Below are 19475 nucleotides of genomic sequence, written 5' to 3'. Positions count from 1 at the left end.
ATTGTATTGACATTTTTGTTATGTTAGGCCTTCGATGCCTGTCTGTGGTCACTCCTTCCACTAGGCCTCCACTGACCACACCACTGCTGCCCGTGTACCCCTGTAACCAATTTAAAATTGCCTACAGCCATGTGTTATTATTTTAGGCCTTCGATGCCTGTCTGCGGTGACTCCTTCCACTAGGCCTCCACTGACCACACCACTGCTGCCCGTGTACCCCTGGAACCAATTTAAAATTGCCTACAGCCATGTGTTATTATTTTAGGCCTTCGATGCCTGTCTGCGGTCACTCCTTCCACTAGGCCTCCACTGACCACACCACTGCTGCCCGTGTACCCCTGTAACCAATTTAAAATTGCCTACAGCCATGTGTTATTATTTTAGGCCTTCGATGCCTGTCTGAGGTGACTCCTTCCACTAGGCCTCCACTGACCACACCACTGCTGCCCGTGTACCCCTGGAACCAATTTAAAATTGCCTACAGCCATGTGTTATTATTTTAGGCCTTCGATGCCTGTCTGCGGTCACTCCTTCCACTAGGCCTCCACTGACCACACCACTGCTGCCCGTGTATCCCTGAAACCAATTTAAAATTGCCTACAGCCATGTGTTATTATTTTAGGCCTTCGATGCCTGTCTGTGGTCACTCCTTCCACTAGGCCTCCACTGACCACACCACTGCTGCCCGTGTACCCCTGTAACCAATTTAAAATTGCCTACAGCCATGTGTTATTATTTTAGGCCTTCGATGCCTGTCTGCGGTCACTCCTTCCACTAGGCCTCCACTGACCACACCACTGCTGCCCGTGTACCCCTGGAACCAATTTAAAATTGCCTACAGCCATGTGTTATTATTTTAGGCCTTCGATGCCTGTCTGCGGTTACTCTTTCCACTAGGCCTCCACTGACCACACCACTGCTGCCCGTGTACCCCTGTAACCAATTTAAAATTGCCTACAGCCATGTGTTATTATTTTAGGCCTTCGATGCCTGTCTGCGGTGACTCCTTCCACTAGGCCTCCACTGACCACACCACTGCTGCCCGTGTACCCCTGGAACCAATTTAAAATTGCCTACAGCCATGTGTTATTATTTTAGGCCTTCGATGCCTGTCTGCGGTGACTCCTTCCACTAGGCCTCCACTGACCACACCACTGCTGCCCGTGTACCCCTGGAACCAATTTAAAATTGCCTACAGCCATGTGTTATTATTTTAGGCCTTCGATGCCTGTCTGCGGTCACTCCTTCCACTAGGCCTCCACTGACCACACCACTGCTGCCCGTGTACCCCTGTAACCAATTTAAAATTGCCTACAGCCATGTGTTATTATTTTAGGCCTTCGATGCCTGTCTGCGGTCACTCCTTCCACTAGGCCTCCACTGACCACACCACTGCTGCCCGTGTACCCCTGGAACCAATTTAAAATTGCCTACAGCCATGTGTTATTATTTTAGGCCTTCGATGCCTGTCTGCGGTCACTCCTTCCACTAGGCCTCCACTGACCACACCACTGCTGCCCGTGTACCCCTGTAACCAATTTAAAATTGCCTACAGCCATGTGTTATTATTTTAGGCCTTCGATGCCTGTCTGCGGTCACTCCTTCCACTAGGCCTCCACTGACCACACCACTGCTGCCCGTGTACCCCTGGAACCAACATCAGAAAATATAAAAATAAGTATTTTGCTTATAAAAAAGAAAATACTGGAGAGATATCAAATGCAGACATTTTAACATTAAAAACAAACACATACAACAAAAATCTGGTACAGTACTAAAAATGGCCACCAGCTACAATAACTTTCTCCTGCAAGTAGTTAACTGAAAGGTTTTTTCAATTTTAAACACAGATATGGCATCCACCGAGTGTTGTCCTGTCGCGTCTTCTTTATATTATTGCCAAGAAGATGCAAAACAATGAAAATAATAAAATCATTATTTACCAAAAAAATAGAGTAAGTCAAAACCACATTGCAAATAAACATTCATTACAAATAAAGAAGCAGGGCGCGTCCGAGGGTGAGTATATACCTAATAAGAATATAATCACCCTCGGACGCGCCCTGCTTCTTTCCGACAGCCTTCCTTCCTAAGAATCAGCCCTTCCGTGGTGTAGAGAGAGGGTTTGTTACACTCCAAGGTGTTCCCCAGGTTGCCTTTCCTGAGCTTCGATCTTCCGGCTCTCGTTTAGTAGTTGTTGGAAACTACGCTGCATTGGGCCTACAAATTGGGTATGGGGTGTAGAGAGATGGTGTGTTCCACTCCAAGGTGTTCCCCAGGTTTCCTCTCCATTGCTTCGATCTTCCGGCTCTCGTTTAGTAGTTGTTGGAAACTACGCTGCATTAGGCCTACAAATTGGGTATGGGGTGTAGAGAGATGGTGTGTTCCACTGTAGAGAGATGGTGTGTTCCACTCCAAGGTGTTCCCCAGGTTTCCTCTCCATTGCTTCGATCTTCCGGCTCTCGTTTAGTAGTTGTTGGAAACTACGCTGCATTAGGCCTACAAATTGGGTATGGGGTGTAGAGAGATGGTGTGTTACACTCCAAGGTGTTCCCCAGGTTTCCTCTCCATTGCTTCGATCTTCCGGCTCTCGTTTAGTAGTTGTTGGAAACTACGCTGCATTAGGCCTACAAATTGGGTATGGGGTGTAGAGAGATGGTGTGTTACACTCCAAGGTGTTCCCCAGGTTTCCTCTCCATTGCTTCGATCTTCCGGCTCTCGTTTAGTAGTTGTCGGAAACTACGCTGCATTGGGCCTACAAATTGGGTATGGGGTGTAGAGAGATGGTGTGTTCCACTCCAAGGTGTTCTCCAGGTTGCCTTTCCTGAGCTTCGATCTTCCGGCTCTCGTTTAGTAGTTGTTGGAAACTACGCTGCATTAGGCCTACAAATTGGGTATGGGGTGCAGAGAGATGGTGTGTTACACTCCAAGGTGTTCCCCAGGTTTCCTCTCCATTGCTTCGATCTTCCGGCTCTCGTTTAGTAGTTGTTGGAAACTACGCTGCATTAGGCCTACAAATTGGGTATGGGGTGTAGAGAGATGGTGTGTTCCACTGTAGAGAGATGGTGTGTTCCACTCCAAGGTGTTCCCCAGGTTTCCTCGCCAATGCTTCGATCATCATGCTCTCGTTTAGTAGTTGTTGGAAACTACGCTGCATTAGGCCTACAAATTGGGTATGGGGTGTAGAGAGATGGTGTGTTCCACTCCAAGGTGTTCTCCAGGTTGCCTTTCCTGAACTTCTATCTTCAGGCTCTCATTAAATTGTGGTTAAACGGAACAACTGCATTTGGCGTACTAGTTGGTTTGGGGCCTACTATCGGTGTCTGCCGCTCCTTGCTGTTCTCCTGGTTTCCTGTCCTGAAATTCCGTTTTCAGGCGCTCGTTAAGTAGTTGTTAATGTTAGACTGCATTTGGCCTACTAGTTGGGTTGGGGCCTACTATCGGTGTCTGCCACTCCTTGCTGTTCTCCTCCACTGAACAAAGCTGTGCCGCCTGTTTACTACTGTTGCCAATTTTGAACTGCATTTCGACTACTTACTGATTTGGGCCTACTCTCTGTGTCAGCCTCTCATTCCAGTTGTCCTCCACTGCAATGCCCCCTGATTAGTCCTGTGTTACCAATTTTGAACTGCATTTAGCCCACATTATTCTTTGGGCCTATATCTGTGTTTCCTCCTCATCCTGCCCATTGCCCAGCCAGTGATAGATGAGTCTGCTGGTACATTGACCCATAACACAACATTTCCCGTGCACGCTACGCTGCAAGATTGTGACCCTGCTGAAAGTCAGGTCCCCCTTCCCGCATACCATACCACCTTACACGGGGACAAACAGGAAGGTGCAGATGAAAGTGCAGGTTCCTTCATCAGGTGGGGGGAGGAATACTAGTTGGCGACGTCACTGGCACAGGGCCTCTCATGGTACGCAAAAGTGTTGCTGCCGGTGGGAGGCGCCCCCGCCGTGCAAACACACCGCTGTACTTTGAGGGGCCCTGTGCCAGTGCCAATGCCAACGAGTGGGCCCCCCCTGCTTGCTCAGGTTCACAGCACTTGCAAAGTTGAAATACTTACCTCTCCCTGCTCCACTGCCGTGACGTGGTCCAGATTTCCTGGGCCCACTAATTACTTGAACCAGCCCTACCCACCACAACTTTAGCCAAATGACCCCCAATTTCAAATGCCTTCCAATTATTATAAGGTAAATTACGCTTGACAAGCTTCATTAAGAAGAATGGATGGTTTTGACATTAAAATGGGCATTCTAGGTGTTTTCCTGGCCCCCACTCACTGCCGACTATGCTGCCCCATTGACTTGCATTGGGTTTCGTGTTTCGGTCGATCCCGACTTTACGTCATAATCGGCCAATTTCACTCGACCCGACTTTTGAGATAGTCGGGTTTCGCGAAACCCAGCTCGACTCTAAAAAGGTCAAGGTCGCTCAACTTTAGTTAAGGGTATTGACCGAATCTTTATTGGGCCTCGCGGTGGTAACTGGAAGAGACTCTTAGCCCAAAGGGAGACGAAGTGGATACATAAACTCAACACACTAACACCATATGGTCTTAATGACCACCATAGTTTTGCCCCTTTTTTTACCTCTTTAGGGCATTTAGATATATAGCAGACTTTTATTATATGCTGTTTTCTGACTGTTGTTGTTGTTGTTTTTACTGGCTTTTTCTTAATAAACTTGTTTTTATTCATTTTTTTTTATTTTTCTCAAGGTTTATCAGTCGTCTTCGGTCATGTTGTGTTAGTCGTACTTCATTAGTTTTTTCCTTTCTGGCTTCCTATCCTGTGGACTTACGGATATATCGGACCTTTTGGCACATTTCCATGAAGACTCCCAGACTCTCCAGCAATCAAGTCGCCTTTCGTTTTATATTGTTTTTGTTTGTTCTGCTCCTCACTTATGCCACATTTTTACACTTATTAGCATATATATTTATTTTTGTTTATATGGTGCTCCAATCACTGTTTTCCATTTGTCGCTATATTGCATACAGTATATTATTCATGTCGGCATCTTTTGTATTTACTTTTAGTATTAATACTTATTACTTGTATAGTATTTTACACTCTTTCACTTATTTTTATTTTTATTTTTCCTTTTCCTTTTTGGTTTCTGGTATTGTCCTTATTTGGTTTTTACTAATTATTATTATTTATTTTGTTTCTTATCCTACTTATTTTTTGTTTCTTTATTATTTTTTTACGTTCTTTTTAATTGTGGCTATTGTTTATTTGTGTGTCTTGGTGGGTCTATATTCTATATAGATTTCTGCTTTTACCTCTATGCTCTTACACATGGGGCCTGGAACGGTTCGCTTGTCTTTTTTGTCTTGTACGTCTGTATCTGGGTTTTCCCTACATATTCATTCTTATCTCCTTGTCTCGGGCCGCTTATTTTGGTGTCAGTATGCCTGTTTACTAGTTATGTTGCTATCACAGGCCACTGTTCATATATGCACTTATGCAGCGGTTTTTAGGACGCTCGCGCTTGCGCTGTAGCGTTGTAGCGCTGTGTTTGGTTGGAGCTGCCATCTCCGTGTTCGACCTGTTTTTCATATGTAGTTGCGCTTCATTTTTGTATCTATTTACAACGCTTGCTAGGTCGCACGCGCCTGCGCTGTAGCGTTATGTTTGGTTGGCGCTGTCTTTTCCGTGCCCGGCCTGTGGTCTATATTTAGCTGCGCTTGTTTGATTCATTTATTTCGGTTGCTAGGTTACCCGCGTCGGCATTGTAGCGCTGTGTTTGGATGATGCCGCCACTTTCGGTTTTTATCTCCGTGGGCTGATGTGCTCGTACTTCCCTGATTGTTTACTTACAACGCTTGCTAGGTCGTACGCGCTTGCGCTGTAGCGTTGTGTTTGGTTGGCGCCATCTTTTTCCATGCCCGGCCTGTTCTTTATATTTAGCTGCGCTTGTCTGATTCATTTACTTCGGTTGCTAGGTTACACGCGCCTGCGATGTAGCACTGTGTTTGGCTGATGTTGCCACTTCCAGTTTCTATCTACGTGGGCTTATGTGCTTGTTTACTTACAACGGTTGCTAGGGTGCTCGCGTCTGCGCTGTAGCTCTGTGCCCGGTCGGCGCTGCCATTTCCGGTTCCGGTCCCTTCGCGCTGATGCGCTCTTCTGATTTCCTCAGGACATTCTTTACTCAGGTGCCAGTACTAATTACTTTTTTCCTATTGGTCATGACCGCTTTATAACCACCCTCTGGCCAGTACCCAACCACCCCTGGATGAAGAATTTCATTGTGAAATGCGCGTCGGGTGTGGTGGGTCCTCGGGTGCTCGCACATGGTAACTATACCTCTATTTATTATTATGCATTTATGGTGCACATCCTAATGGTTTAGTGCACTTCACTTGTGCCTATATGATTTAAGATTGCTTATCAGCATTTTATCTATTTTACACATATTTATACATGTGTTATATGCACAGTTATTTGGTGTATACCTATTGTTAGTATCACTATTATTTTTGTGTTTATTCCTTGTTTGTATATCATCATGTATGCCGCTAACATTGAAGTTGCCCCCGAGTGAGTCCCACCTTTGCTGCTGCACTGGTGACTACTGCCCTGTTTTATTCTTTTTATACAGTGGGGCAAAAAAGTATTTAGTCAGTCAGCAATAGTGCAAGTTCCACCACTTAAAAAGATGAGAGGCGTCTGTAGTTTACATCATAGGTAGACCTCAACTATGGGAGACAAACTGAGAAAAAAAAATCCAGAAAATCACGTTGTCTGTTTTTTTAACATTTTATTTGCATATTATGGTGGAAAATAAATATTTGGTCAGAAACAAAATTTCAACTCAATACTTTGTAATATATCCTTTGTTGGCAATGACAGAGGTCAAACGTTTTCTGTAAGTCTTCACAAGGTTGCCACACACTGTTGTTGGTATGTTGGCCCATTCCTCCATGCAGATCTCCTCTAGAGCAGTGATGTTTTTGGTTTTTCGCTTGGCAACACGGAGTTTCAACTCCCTCCAAAGGTTTTCTATAGGGTTGAGATCTGGAGACTGGCTAGGCCACTCCAGGACCTTGAAATGCTTCTTACGAAGCCACTCCTTCGTTGCCCTGGCGGTGTGCTTTGGATCATTGTCATGTTGAAAGACCCAGCCACATTTCATCTTCAATGCCCTTGCTGATGGAAGGAGGTTTGCACTCAAAATCTCACGATACATGGCCCCATTCATTCTTTCATGTACCCGGATCAGTCGTCCTGGCCCCTTTGCAGAGAAACAGCCCCAAAGCATGTTGTTTCCACCACCATGCTTTACAGTAGGTATGGTGTTTGATGGATGCAACTCAGTATTCTTTTTCCTCCAAACACGACAAGTTGTGTTTCTACCAAACAGTTCCAGTTTGGTTTCATCAGACCATAGGACATTCTCCCAAAACTCCTCTGGATCATCCAAATGCTCTCTAGCAAACTTCAGACGGGCCCGGACATGTACTGGCTTAAGCAGTGGGACACGTCTGGCACTGCAGGATCTGAGTCCATGGTGGCATAGTGTGTTACTTATGGTAGGCCTTGTTACATTGGTCCCAGCTCTCTGCAGTTCATTCACTAGGTCCCCCCGCGTGGTTCTGGGATTTTTGCTCACCGTTCTTGTGATCATTCTGACCCCACGGGGTGGGATTTTGCGGGGAGCCCCAGATCGAGGGAGATTATCAGTGGTCTTGTATGTCTTCCATTTTCTAATTATTGCTCCCACTGTTGATTTCTTCACTCCAAGCTGGTTGGCTATTGCAGATTCAGTCTTCCCAGCCTGGTGCAGGGCTACAATTTTGTTTCTGGTGTCCTTTGACAGCTCTTTGGTCTTCACCATAGTGGAGTTTGGAGTCAGACTGATTGAGGGTGTGCACAGGTGTCTTTTTATACTGATAACAAGTTTAAACAGGTGCCATTACTACAGGTAATGAGTGGAGGAAAGAGGAGACTCTTAAAGAAGAAGTTACAGGTTTGTGAGAGACAGAAATCTTGATTGTTTGTTTCTGACCAAATACTTATTTTCCACCATAAAATGCAAAAAAAATGATAAAAAAACAGACAATGTGATTTTCTGGATTTTTTTTTCTCAGTTTGTCTCCCATAGTTGAGGTCTACCTATGATGTAAATTACAGACGCCTCTCTCTCTCTGGAACTTGCACTATTGCTGACTGACTAAATACTTTTTTGCCCCACTGTATATATTCAATAAAGTTTGTATTTTTTATATACAGTCAATTTTAAAATGAACTTTAATTCATGGGAAAACCCTTTTAATGTGATCGGCTTCCTCTTCCTGTAGACACGTCGTGCATCTGCCACCGGGATCAGCCAAATTATTCACTGCACCTGCTCGTAATTCGCGCAGGTGCCGAAAATCAGAATGCTGCCATCTTTGCGCAGACAGATAGTGGTGGTCCCATTAAAATTGTGCATGCACTCCTCCAGTACAAAGATGGTGTCAGTCAGTGAATCATTCGGCTGATCCCAGCAGTGGCATGTTTACGATGGTGTTCCGCTGGTGGTACCACACAAGAGGCTGCGTGAGTGTGTGAGAGTGAGTGTGTGAGTGTGTGAGTGTGAGTGCGTGAGAGTGAGAGTGAGTGTGTGTGAGTATGTGAGTAATGGTGTGTGTGTGGTGCGTACTGCGTATAAAGTGTGTGTGTGGTGCGACGGTGTTCCACTGGTGGTACCGCGCAATAGGTTGGTACCAGGAGCAGCTCCCATATTGAGATACCCATCCCAATATGGCGGTCGGTGAACTTCCTGTGCTTGGAATTCTGGGATAAGGTGACATCTGGACAGAACAGGAAATGAAAACATTTCAAGGCAATTATATAAATAGATAACAATAAAACTGTTTTTCCACTCATGGTTAATGGTTGGGTGAAGCCATTTAATGTAAAACTATTGTGTTTTTTCTTTTTAAATCATAATGACAACCCAAAACATCCAAATGACCCTGATCAAAAATTCACATACCCTATTTCTTAATACCATGTATTGCCCCCTCTAACATCAATGACAGGTTGAAGTCTTTTGTGGTAGTTGTGGATGAGGTACTTTGTTTACTTAGATATAAAGCTGCCCACTATTCTTGGCAAAAAGCCTCCAGATGCTGTAAATTCCTGGGGTGTCTAGCATGAACTGCATGTTTGAAATCTCCCCAGAGTGGCCCAATGATATTGAGGTCAGGAGAATGAGATGACCACTCCAGAACCTTAACATTATTCTGCTATAGCCAATGGCAGATCGACTTGGCCTTGTGTTTTAGATCACTGTCATGTTGGAACATCCAAGTATGTCCTATGCGCAGCTTCTGGGCTGATGATTGCAAATTTTCCTCCAGTATTTGCTGATAACGTGCTGCATTCAACTTTCCCTCAACTTTGACCAAGTGTCCTGTGCCTTTGTGTTAGCACCACGTCAGGTCACTGCTCTGACAGGCAGGGTCGCTGGTGTGTTTCTTTACTCACCCATGCTGCAGACAGTTCTTCCTTTCCCCATCCTCGGAATGCATCCAGCCAGTCCTCTAGCCATGTCCTTAGTGCACGCGCGCATGCGCTTCTGCCCTCTTAAAGGGTCAACGTGTGCACTTGCTATTTCCTCTCCAGCCAATCGCTATGGGACATTATGTATATATTGCTTCCACCCCACTGGGGAGGTGCCCGAGCAACCTTCCTGTTTCACAGTCTAAGTTGTGTAAGGTTGTGTACCAGTCCCCGCTGCACTCAACTGCACACCCTACTTGCTACACTCTAATACAGACCTTGCCTGCTGCACTCAACTGCAGATCCTGCTTGCTGCACTCTAATGCAGAGCCTGCCTGCTGCACTCTAATGCAAACCTTGCCTGCTGCACTCAACTGCAGATCCTGCCTGCTGCACTCAACTGCAGATCCTGCCTGCTGCACTATAATGCAGACCCTGCCTGCTGAAGATCCTGTCAGCTGCACTCTGATACAAACACTGCCTGCTGTACTCTGATGCAAACACTGCCTACTGCACTCTGATATAAACTCTGTCTGCCGCACTCTGATGCGAACTCTGTCTGCTGCACTCGAATGTGAACTGTCTGCTGCATTCTAATACAAACTCTGCCAGCTGCTCCCTCCAGTCTGTCTTCTGGGTCCAGCTGCTGCGCATCCGTTGGTCTGTCCTGGAGTGGCAACTGGCATTCATCGAGAGCCAAGTCTAACCTCACCATCAGAGGCTCTAGTGAACAGTTAGGTGTTGGCTTAATCACGCCCCTCCAGGCTCTCCACGGTCCATGGCACAGTGGTTCTACAAACCACATTAGTGACACTTTGTATTTCACACATCCCCAAAACATCAGCGTGCTTTAAAGTAGGAATGGTGCTCCTTTTATCATAGGCCTTGTTTATCTCTCTCCAAATGTAACATTTATGGTTGTGGCCAAGTTTGGTCTCATCACTCCAAATTACCTTGTTCCAGAAGTTTTGAGTCTTGTCTCTGTGCTGCTTTGTGTATTGTAGGTGAGATACTTTGTGGCATTTGCACAGTAATGGCTTTTTGATGGCAACTTGATCATGCAGCCCATTTTTCTTCAAGTGCCTCCTTATTGTGCATCTTGAATCAGCCACATTGCTAGTTTTAAGAGAGTCCAGTATTTCAGCTGATGTTATTTGTAGGTTTTTCTTTGCATCCCGGACAATTTTCCTGGCAGTTCTGGACAAAATTTTTGTTGGTCTACCTGACCGTGGTTCTGTTTTTACAGAGCCCCTGATTTTCCATTTGTTAATCACAGTTTTTGTATCCCTTTCCTGTTTTATACAGTTCATCTACCTTTTCCTGTAGATCTGTTGGCAATTCTTTTGCTTTCCCCATGACTTACAATCCAGAAATGTCAGTGGTTGGATGAAAGATCCAAGAGTCTGACTGGATCCCAGAAATTTACTCAGCTTGTATGCACACACTCTGATTACAAGCAAACAGGTCACAGGTGAGGATGTTACCTTTAGTAGCCATTCAAAACCATTTGTGTTAACTTCTGTGCATGTTATCAAGCCAAAATCACCAGAGTATGTGAACTTTTGATCAGGATCATTTGGATATTTTGGGTTGTCATTATGATTTAAAAACAGAAAGCACAGTAGTTTAACAATAAATGGCTTCATCCAACCACTAACCATGAGTGGAGAAAAAGTTTTGGTGTTGCATTTGTATTCTGTGAAAAAAGGCGAAGAAAGCAAAAATTCTCCTGGGGTATGTAAACTTTTTAGCACAACTGTATATATATATATATATATATATATATATATATATATAGTCTTTGTTCTACATTTTAAAAACTACAAAAAGTAAAATGGGCCCCATAAAAGTTTGGGCACCCATACAGATTTGTATACTCAGATAACTTTGACTACAGTTTCAGACCGTAATTAGCCTGTTAGGGTTATGGCTTGTTCACTATCATCGTTAGAAAGGCCAGGTGATGCAAATTACCCAGCTTTATAAAAACCCAGCTTCATCTAACCTTGTGCCAAAAAGCAGCAGCCATGGGTTCTTCTAAGCAGCTGCCTAGCACTCTGGAAATGAAACTGGTGGAGGATCACAAAGCAGGAGAAAGCTATAAGAAGATAGCAAAGTGTTTTCAAGTTGCCCTATCCTCAGTTTGAAATGTAATTAAGAAATGTCAGTTAACAGGAACAGTGGAGGTGAAGATAAGGTCTGGAAGACCAAGCAAAATATCAGTGACAGCTGCTCGTAGGATTGCTAGGGAGGCAAATCGGAACCCCCGCTTGTCCGAAAAAATCCTTCACAAATATTTAGCAGACTCTGGAGTTGTGGTACATTCTCTACTGTACAGACACCTGCACAAAAATGGCCTTCATGGAAGGGTCATCAGAAGAAAACCTCTCCTGCATCCTCACCAAAATATTTAGCATCAGAAGTATGCAAAAGAACATCTAGGGAAATTCGATGAATCCCCAATACCCACAGTTTTAAGCGTGTACAAAAAATGCATTTCTTCAGACTGGCCTACCGCCTCAACACATTAATCTAACTATTCCTGTGTTGCCCATTCAAAATTTTTACATTACCTGGTTTCTCATATCATGTTCTCATACGCTTTATGCATTTAATACCCCTCTGTGTTTGTACTTTTACATATTCAGGCTGATAACCGGTTCATGTAAAATTACATGAACACCCGATTTCCAACATTATGGCTGGTCCGAACAATGAAAGCAATTGTTACCATCCACCGTTCATGTCTCCCCTATTTCCTCATAGATTGTAAGCTTGCGAGCAGGGCCCTCATTCCTTTTGGTAGCTGTTGATCTACAGTATGTGCTTATTGTTATGCTGTAATGTCTATTGTCTGTTCTAGTCCCCTCTAAAATGTAAAGTGCTGCGGAATATGACGGTGCTATAGAAATAAAATTATTTTCATTACTATTTAAACAAACCTGATTCATTTTCGAAACAAGTCCTGTGGACCGATAAGGTTAAAATAGAACTCTTTGGTCACAATGGTCAAAGGTATGTGTGGAGAAAAAAGGGCACAGAATTTCAGGAAAAGAACATCTCGCCAATCGTTAAGCATGGGGGTGGATCAATTGTGCCAATGGCAGAGGGAATATTTCATGGGTAGAGGGAAAATATGATTTCATGAAATTTCAACAAATTCTTGATGCAAACATAACACCATCTGTGAAAAAGCTGAAGTTAAAAATAGGATGGCTTCTACAAATGGATGATAATCCTAAACACACATCAAAATCCACAAGAGACTGCCTCAAAAGGCGAGGTTTTATAATGGTCCTCACAGTCCTCTGATCTGAACATCATTGAAAGTCTGTGGCTAGACCTTAAAAAAGCAGTGCGTGCAAGACGCCCCAGGAATCTCACAGATCTGGAAGAATTTTCATAGGAAGAATGGATGAAAATCCTTCAAACAAGAATTGAAAAACTCTTGCCTGGCTACAAAAAGCATTCTTAAGGTGTGATACTTTCAAAAAGGGGTGCTACTGGTTACTAACAATGCAGGGTGCCCAAACTTTTTCATCAGCCCATTTTGCTTTTTGTAGTTTTCAAAATGTAAAAGATGAAAACATATGTATGTTTTTCCCTAAAATACAAAGGAAAGATCATTTTTAATTGTAGGCCTTTTAACCCCTTTCTGCCATCAGACGGGATAGTATGTCCGATGGCATTACCCCTGCTTTGCTGTGGGCTTCGGCAGTGACCCAGCATCAATGCCAGGACATGTCAGCTGTTGTGAACAGCTGGCATGTGCCTGCAATAGTCGCGGATGGAATCGCGATCCACCCGTGCCTATTAACTAGTTAAATGCCGCTGTCAAACTCTAACAGCAGCATTTAACAAGCGCTTCCGGCCATCCGGCTGGAAATGCGCGCAGCGGTGACCCCATCACATGATTGGAGGTCATCGGTGCGTCAGCATGGCAACCAGAGGACTCCTTGAGACCTCTATGGTTGTTGACGCCGGATTGCTATGAGCGCTACCCTGTGGTCGGCGCTCATAGCAAGTCTGTAATTCTGCTACATAGAGGCGATCTGAGCATCACCTCTATGTAGCAGAGCTGATTAAGTTGTGGCAGCTTTTAGCCTCCCATGGCTGCTATTGAAGCATGGCAAAAATAAAATAGTTTAAAAAAATGTTTTAAAAAATAAGAAAAAAAATATATAAAAGTTCAAATCACCCCCCTTACGCCCCATTCAAAATAAAACAACAAAAAAAATCATGCGGTATCGCCGCATTTAGAATCAATAAAAAAAAGATTAACCTGATCGCTAAACGGCATAGCGAGAAAAAAAATCAGAAGGCCAGAATTATGTTTTTTTGGTGCAATGCAATGCAATAACAGTCGATCAAAATATTGTATCTGCACCAAAATGGTATCATTAAAAATGGCAGCTTGGCACGCAAACAATAAGCCCTAACCGACCCCAGATCAAAAATGGAGACGCTACGGGTATCGGAAAATTGCGCAATTTTTTTGCCAAGTTTGAATTTTTTTTTCACCACTTAGATAAAAAAGGACCTAGACATATTTGGTGTTTATGAACTTGTAATGACCTGGAGAATCATAATGGTAGGTCAGTTTTAGCATTTAGTGAACCTGGCAAAAAAGCCAAACAAAAAACAAGTGTGGGATTGCACTTTTTTTGCAATTTCACCGCACTTGCGATTATTTTTACCATTTTCTAGTACATGACATAGTAAAACCAATGGAATCATTCGAATCCGCAACTCATTTCACAAAAAATAAGCCCTCACATGGCCATATTGACAGAAAAATAAAAAAGTTATGGGTCTGGGAAGGAGGGGAGTGAAAAACGAAAACGCAAAAACGAAAAAAGCTCCAGGGGTTAAGGAGTTAAAGATCTTTTCATCTTAAACTGGTTTCATTGTTCAAAATAACAGTAATTTTGACCAGGGCTGCCCAACCTTTTACATGCCACTGTATATCCTTAGGTTATTTGCACACAAAGTTTTTGGAAACAGTCAAAAAAGAAACTGTTTGACACCGCCCCAGCAAATGCTTCTTTGCAGAGTTTTGGAGGAGTTTTCCTATTTCCTGAAGCAATTTTGAATAGTTAATAAGGTATGTGAAAACCGAGCCTTTGAGCAAGATTCATTTATACTGGGATTTTCCCTGCCGGTCTTGATAGGGTATGCTAGTCAGATACACACCTCTTCATGAATCTAGAGCATCTGACAAGTAGCATGCGCCACTGTGCCAGAAATCACTCCAGTCAGGTACTGGATAGACATTTCTGGTGTAGGCAACGCCAGTGCACATCAGGAATTAAAGGAGTTGTAGTGTCCTGCCCCTGCCACACTCATGTCCTGTCCCAACAGCTTTCATTTTAGAAACGGTGTGAAAATGCCAAGATTCGCAAAACTTTGCACCAACTCCGAGTTGTGCCTAAATTTTGCTACGTTTTAAAGCTGTAATGCCTGAATTCTGGAGGGATCGCCTTGATGAACTGAGTTTTTTCAGAGTAAAAACCAATAATAAATAATAACCTTTATGTAGCGCTAACATATTCCGCAGCACTTTACAATTTGCACACATTATCATCGCTGTCCCTGATGGGGCTCACAATCTAGAATCCCTATCAGTATGTTTCTGGAATGTATGAGGAAACCCATGCAACACAGGGAGAACACACAAATTCCTTGCAGATGTTGACCTTGATGGGATTTGAACCCAGGACCCCAGCGCTGTAAGGCTGCAGTGCTAACCACTGAGCCATCATGTTGCCTGAGAGCAACTCCAAGTTTTTGAAAAGTTTTCAGGATTTGGAGAGCTTTTCCTGCTAAAAAAAAAGCTAAAAAAACAAACCCTTCAAAACCCTTATGATATGTGCATACAAGGACTTAAAAATGTGGCAGAGCTGTTGAAGTTTTTCTATGTAAAGCTGCTTCAGGATAAAGCCATCTGTCTTCTTCATGAAGCAGCTTTGTTGGTATTTTTGCCATCGTCTTTTATGTTGGTTTCACTACCGGTGTCTTTTCCAAATACTATTGGCTATAATAAAGAATGAACATGTTACGTCTTTTAACCTCTTCACAGTTTTCAAACCCTGAAGTGGTTAAAAGAAGTGCCAAATGATTAATCAAGTGCACAGCAATGTCGTATTTACATTGCTGTATAAAATGTTTATTTTCTACCACAGTTTTGCAGCTTTCGTCAGTGGGGTTCAAGACAGAATCTGCCAGAAAAAGATGTTGTGTACACATCCTTACGCTGCCGTCACACTATCAGTATTTGGTCAGTATTTTACATCAGTATTTGTAGCCAAAACCAGAAGTGAAACAAATAGAGGAAAAGTATAATAGAAACATATGCACCACTTCTGCATTTATCACTCACTCCTGGTTTTGGCTACAAATACTGATGTGAAATACTGACCAAATACTGATAGTGTGACGGCAGCCTTAAAGTGTTTTAGATGAGGTTTTAATATCTGGACAGTGTTAAAAAATGTCTTATTTATCACAGTAACTTATGCTTAATGAAAAATTTGCCACTCGTATGTAATAGAACTTTATACCATATGTTGGCTTGCATACTTGGCACCAGTAATAACAGATTTTGGAGAATTTTTTTGTGCATGATATAATAATCTTAAACTACGACTCTTTTTCCTCTAATCCATGAACCTCACATTGAAGAACAAAACGTGTAAAAAAAAAACTAACCTAATATATGATATGCACAGTTTATAAGAGACCTTTTCATCAGAAGCACATCAGAACAAGGAATATAAATGTACAAGGAAGAAGATTGAGACAAAGCAATGCTGTCAGGTTAATATAGTTTTTTATGCAACAGTAGAAATCATTAGCATCTGTATTTTCGAAAGCTGCTATGAATCCTTAATTGTTTATCATAATGGGCATATATAAGAATAGTTTACTCCACTAGTATGGTTTATGATGGAAAAAATGATGCTGCGTTTAGAAGTTTACCAATCAACAAGAGTGCATAAAAGATACAGTGGGGAAAAAAAGTATTTAGTCAGCCACCAATTGTGCAAGTTCTCCTGCTTAAAAAGATGAGAGAGGCCTGTAATTGACATCATAGGTAGACCACAACTATGAGGGTATGTGCACACGTACAGGTTTTTTCGCGTTTTTTTTCGCGTTTTTTCACGCTAAAAACGCTATAAAAACTCATTAAAAACTCATACATTATGCATTCTATCATTTAGAATGCATTCTGCATGTTTTGTCCACATGGATGCAGTTTTTTCTGTGAAAAAAACGCATCGCGGTAAAAAAATGAGCATGTTCATTATTTTTGCGGATTTTCTGCGTTTTTTCTGCAATTCTATGCATTTGGGGAAAAAGGCACAAAAAACGCACCAAAAACGCGTCAAAAGCGCATCAAAATCACTGTAAAATCTCGGTAAAAACGCATGCGGATTTCTGGCAGAAATGTCCGGTTTTTGTCAGGAAAATTTCTGCAAGAAATCCTGACGTGTGCACATGGCCTGAGAGTCAAAATGAGAAAACAAATCCAGAAAATCGCCTTGTCTGATTTGGCAAGATTTATTTAGCAAATTATGGTGGAAAATAAGTAAAACTGGAATTGTTTTCTCATTTTGACTCTCATAGTTGTGGTCTACCTATGATATCAGTTACAGTCCTCTCTCATCTTTTTAAGTGGGAGAACTTGCACAATTGATGGCTGACTAAATACTTGTTTCCACACTGTACTTGTATTTTCATTCAAAGTTTCTAAATATGAATTACCTGATTTGGTTACATAGAAGAAATCTGTGAATGAATAGAAAATGTCAAAATTAGTTAAAGCTAATCTACACAAACAAGTTGACCCGTAATGTATGTAAAATACATATTTTAATTAAGATTAATAAGGTTGACCAGTTTCAGTAAATTGTTGTCCCAGGGTGCAGTTTAGTGTAAAAAAGTGAAATTTTGCTTTACTTATTCTCCCGGAGTCTAAGGCTGCGTGTCCACGCTCAGGATGGTCGGCGGTATCGTCGGAGCGGCTTTGCTGCTCTGCGCTAAGCCTCGCCCCCTTCTGGGACGCGATGATGCCGGATGTGTTCACAGCACACATCCGGCATCATCGCACCCATTGCATAGGGCCCTGTGCTATATCTTGCGGCGATGCAGCGTCGCCGCAAGATATACGGACATGCTGCGATCTGAAAAGACGCGCAGCATGTCCGGAGTCGCAGGGCCGCCGCGTGCATGTTACCACGCATAGTGGAGACGGGATTTCATGAAATCCCCTCCACTATGCTGTAACATCTGGACGCTGCGTGTCTGACGCTGCGGCTCTATGCAGCGTCAGACACGCAGCGTTTCCTGCACGTGGAAACATACCCTAATGCTTTGTCATTTCTGCAGGTGGTCTCTGTTATTTGTCTGCAACATTAATCACATGTCAATCATTGAGCTCAGCTGCTCTGACAAAGTAGAAGGCATGAGTTTCTAATTCAGTGACTGGCTGCAGCACTGTCAATATGACGTCAACGCTGCAGACAAACAACAGCAGCAGCAAAGACAGAGCATTGGACTCCCGGAGGATAAATAAAGAACAGTTTGCTTTTTTATATTGAACTATGCATGGGGAGAATAGCTTACTAAAACTATTTAGGATAAGGTGCCGTGATGAGTATTTGGTGAGTGCTTGATGTTTCATATTTTCCATACCCCCCCCCCCCAAAATAAAAAATCAAGCATCTTATAGTTCCAGCAAAGTGGATGGAATTTATAGAACTATCATACCCATTGTGCTTTTTTATGCTGTGTAAGTTACCAGTTACAACAAATCAATCTCTTTTGCCTGCATGCTGAATTTCATGTGCAGATTTTCCCCATAGAATTGCAATAGATGTATAAAATTGGCAGGTAAAAAATACACATGAATGTTTAAGGGTTCTTCTGCTGCATAAAAATGCACTAAAAACGTATGTAATCCACACATGATTATCTCAAAGTGACATACCACAAGTATCGATGTGAATATGGGAATATGTCTTTCAATATGTGATCTCTATGGAATATGGGTTGGAGATCAGCACTAATTATCATTATTCCCACTGCCTCTCCATTTGTAAGACAATTTGATTACCTTGGTTTATCTTTAGAAGGCACCAAACTTTCCCACCCCCTGAACAAATGTCCTGCTGTAGTATTCTCTAAATATTGTGCTTGATTCTTATTAACCTATTTGTAATCTAGCCTGAAGAAGGAGCCACCTTGCTCTGAAAGCTTGCAAACATATTATTTTCTGGTTAGCCAATAAAGATATCACTCCTAGAATACTTCTGTCATCATTGGGCAGAAAAGTATTCACATCGATTTTTCTGGCTAACACGGTACCACAATACAATTTGTTATTGTACACCATACCACAAGTATCAAACACAAAGTAGATTTAAAACACGACAGATCAACAAGAGAGAAAAAAAACACGGCATCAAAAATACGATAAATTTGCAAATGTAAAAAAATGCAATAAAAAAAAACGCAAGCAAGCTAATTAAGCTAATAGGTACAGAAGTGCTATAAAAACTCTCCAACATCAAAAACTGATTAAATACTCATCATGAGAACAAAGCCTTAATGTAAGAGCTAATGAAATTCCTTTGGCTTAGTGTCCATGCTGTACATACATGCTAGCCACCTTAGGGAGAGACCCAAGTTGGGCTAAATGTAGCGGGACGAAAGAGACTGAAAAGCCCTCTACTTAAAGGAAATACATAGTGGATGCTTTCCTGAAACGGAAAGTACTTGCAAGCAGCATAATACAAAGAATAGAGATGATTTGCATAGCTCCGCCTACTGCAAAGGATTCTGGGTAAACCTGCTATTCTTTGCATTATGCTGCTTGCAAGTACTTTCCGTTTCAGGAAAGCATCCACTATGTATGTCCATGCTGTGACATTCCATTAGTACAGGGATTTATCACATATTCTAAAATCAGGCTA

The 19475-nt window shown here is 42.6% G+C and overlaps 1 protein-coding gene across 17 annotated transcripts in view; it reads right to left on the bottom strand.

Moving 5' to 3' along the window:
• The window catches only part of LOC138681740 (scavenger receptor cysteine-rich domain-containing protein DMBT1-like), a 491932-nt gene that overhangs the window by 420513 nt on the left and 51944 nt on the right, over positions 1-19475 (bottom strand). For 14 of the 17 annotated variants that reach the window (XM_069769545.1, XM_069725880.1, XM_069769547.1 and 11 more), the window contains one exon: positions 17266-17289. The exons of the other annotated variants lie outside the window; for them this stretch is intronic. In XM_069769545.1, coding sequence (XP_069625646.1) covers positions 17266-17289 — 24 coding nt within the window. The remainder of the gene's footprint in view (positions 1-17265; positions 17290-19475) is intronic. 17 annotated transcript variants of the gene reach the window in all.

This window comes from Ranitomeya imitator, chromosome 5, assembly GCF_032444005.1.
Source record: "Ranitomeya imitator isolate aRanImi1 chromosome 5, aRanImi1.pri, whole genome shotgun sequence".
NCBI classification, from domain to species: domain Eukaryota; kingdom Metazoa; phylum Chordata; class Amphibia; order Anura; family Dendrobatidae; genus Ranitomeya; species Ranitomeya imitator.
This window is presented reverse-complemented; position numbering and strand designations above follow the sequence as displayed.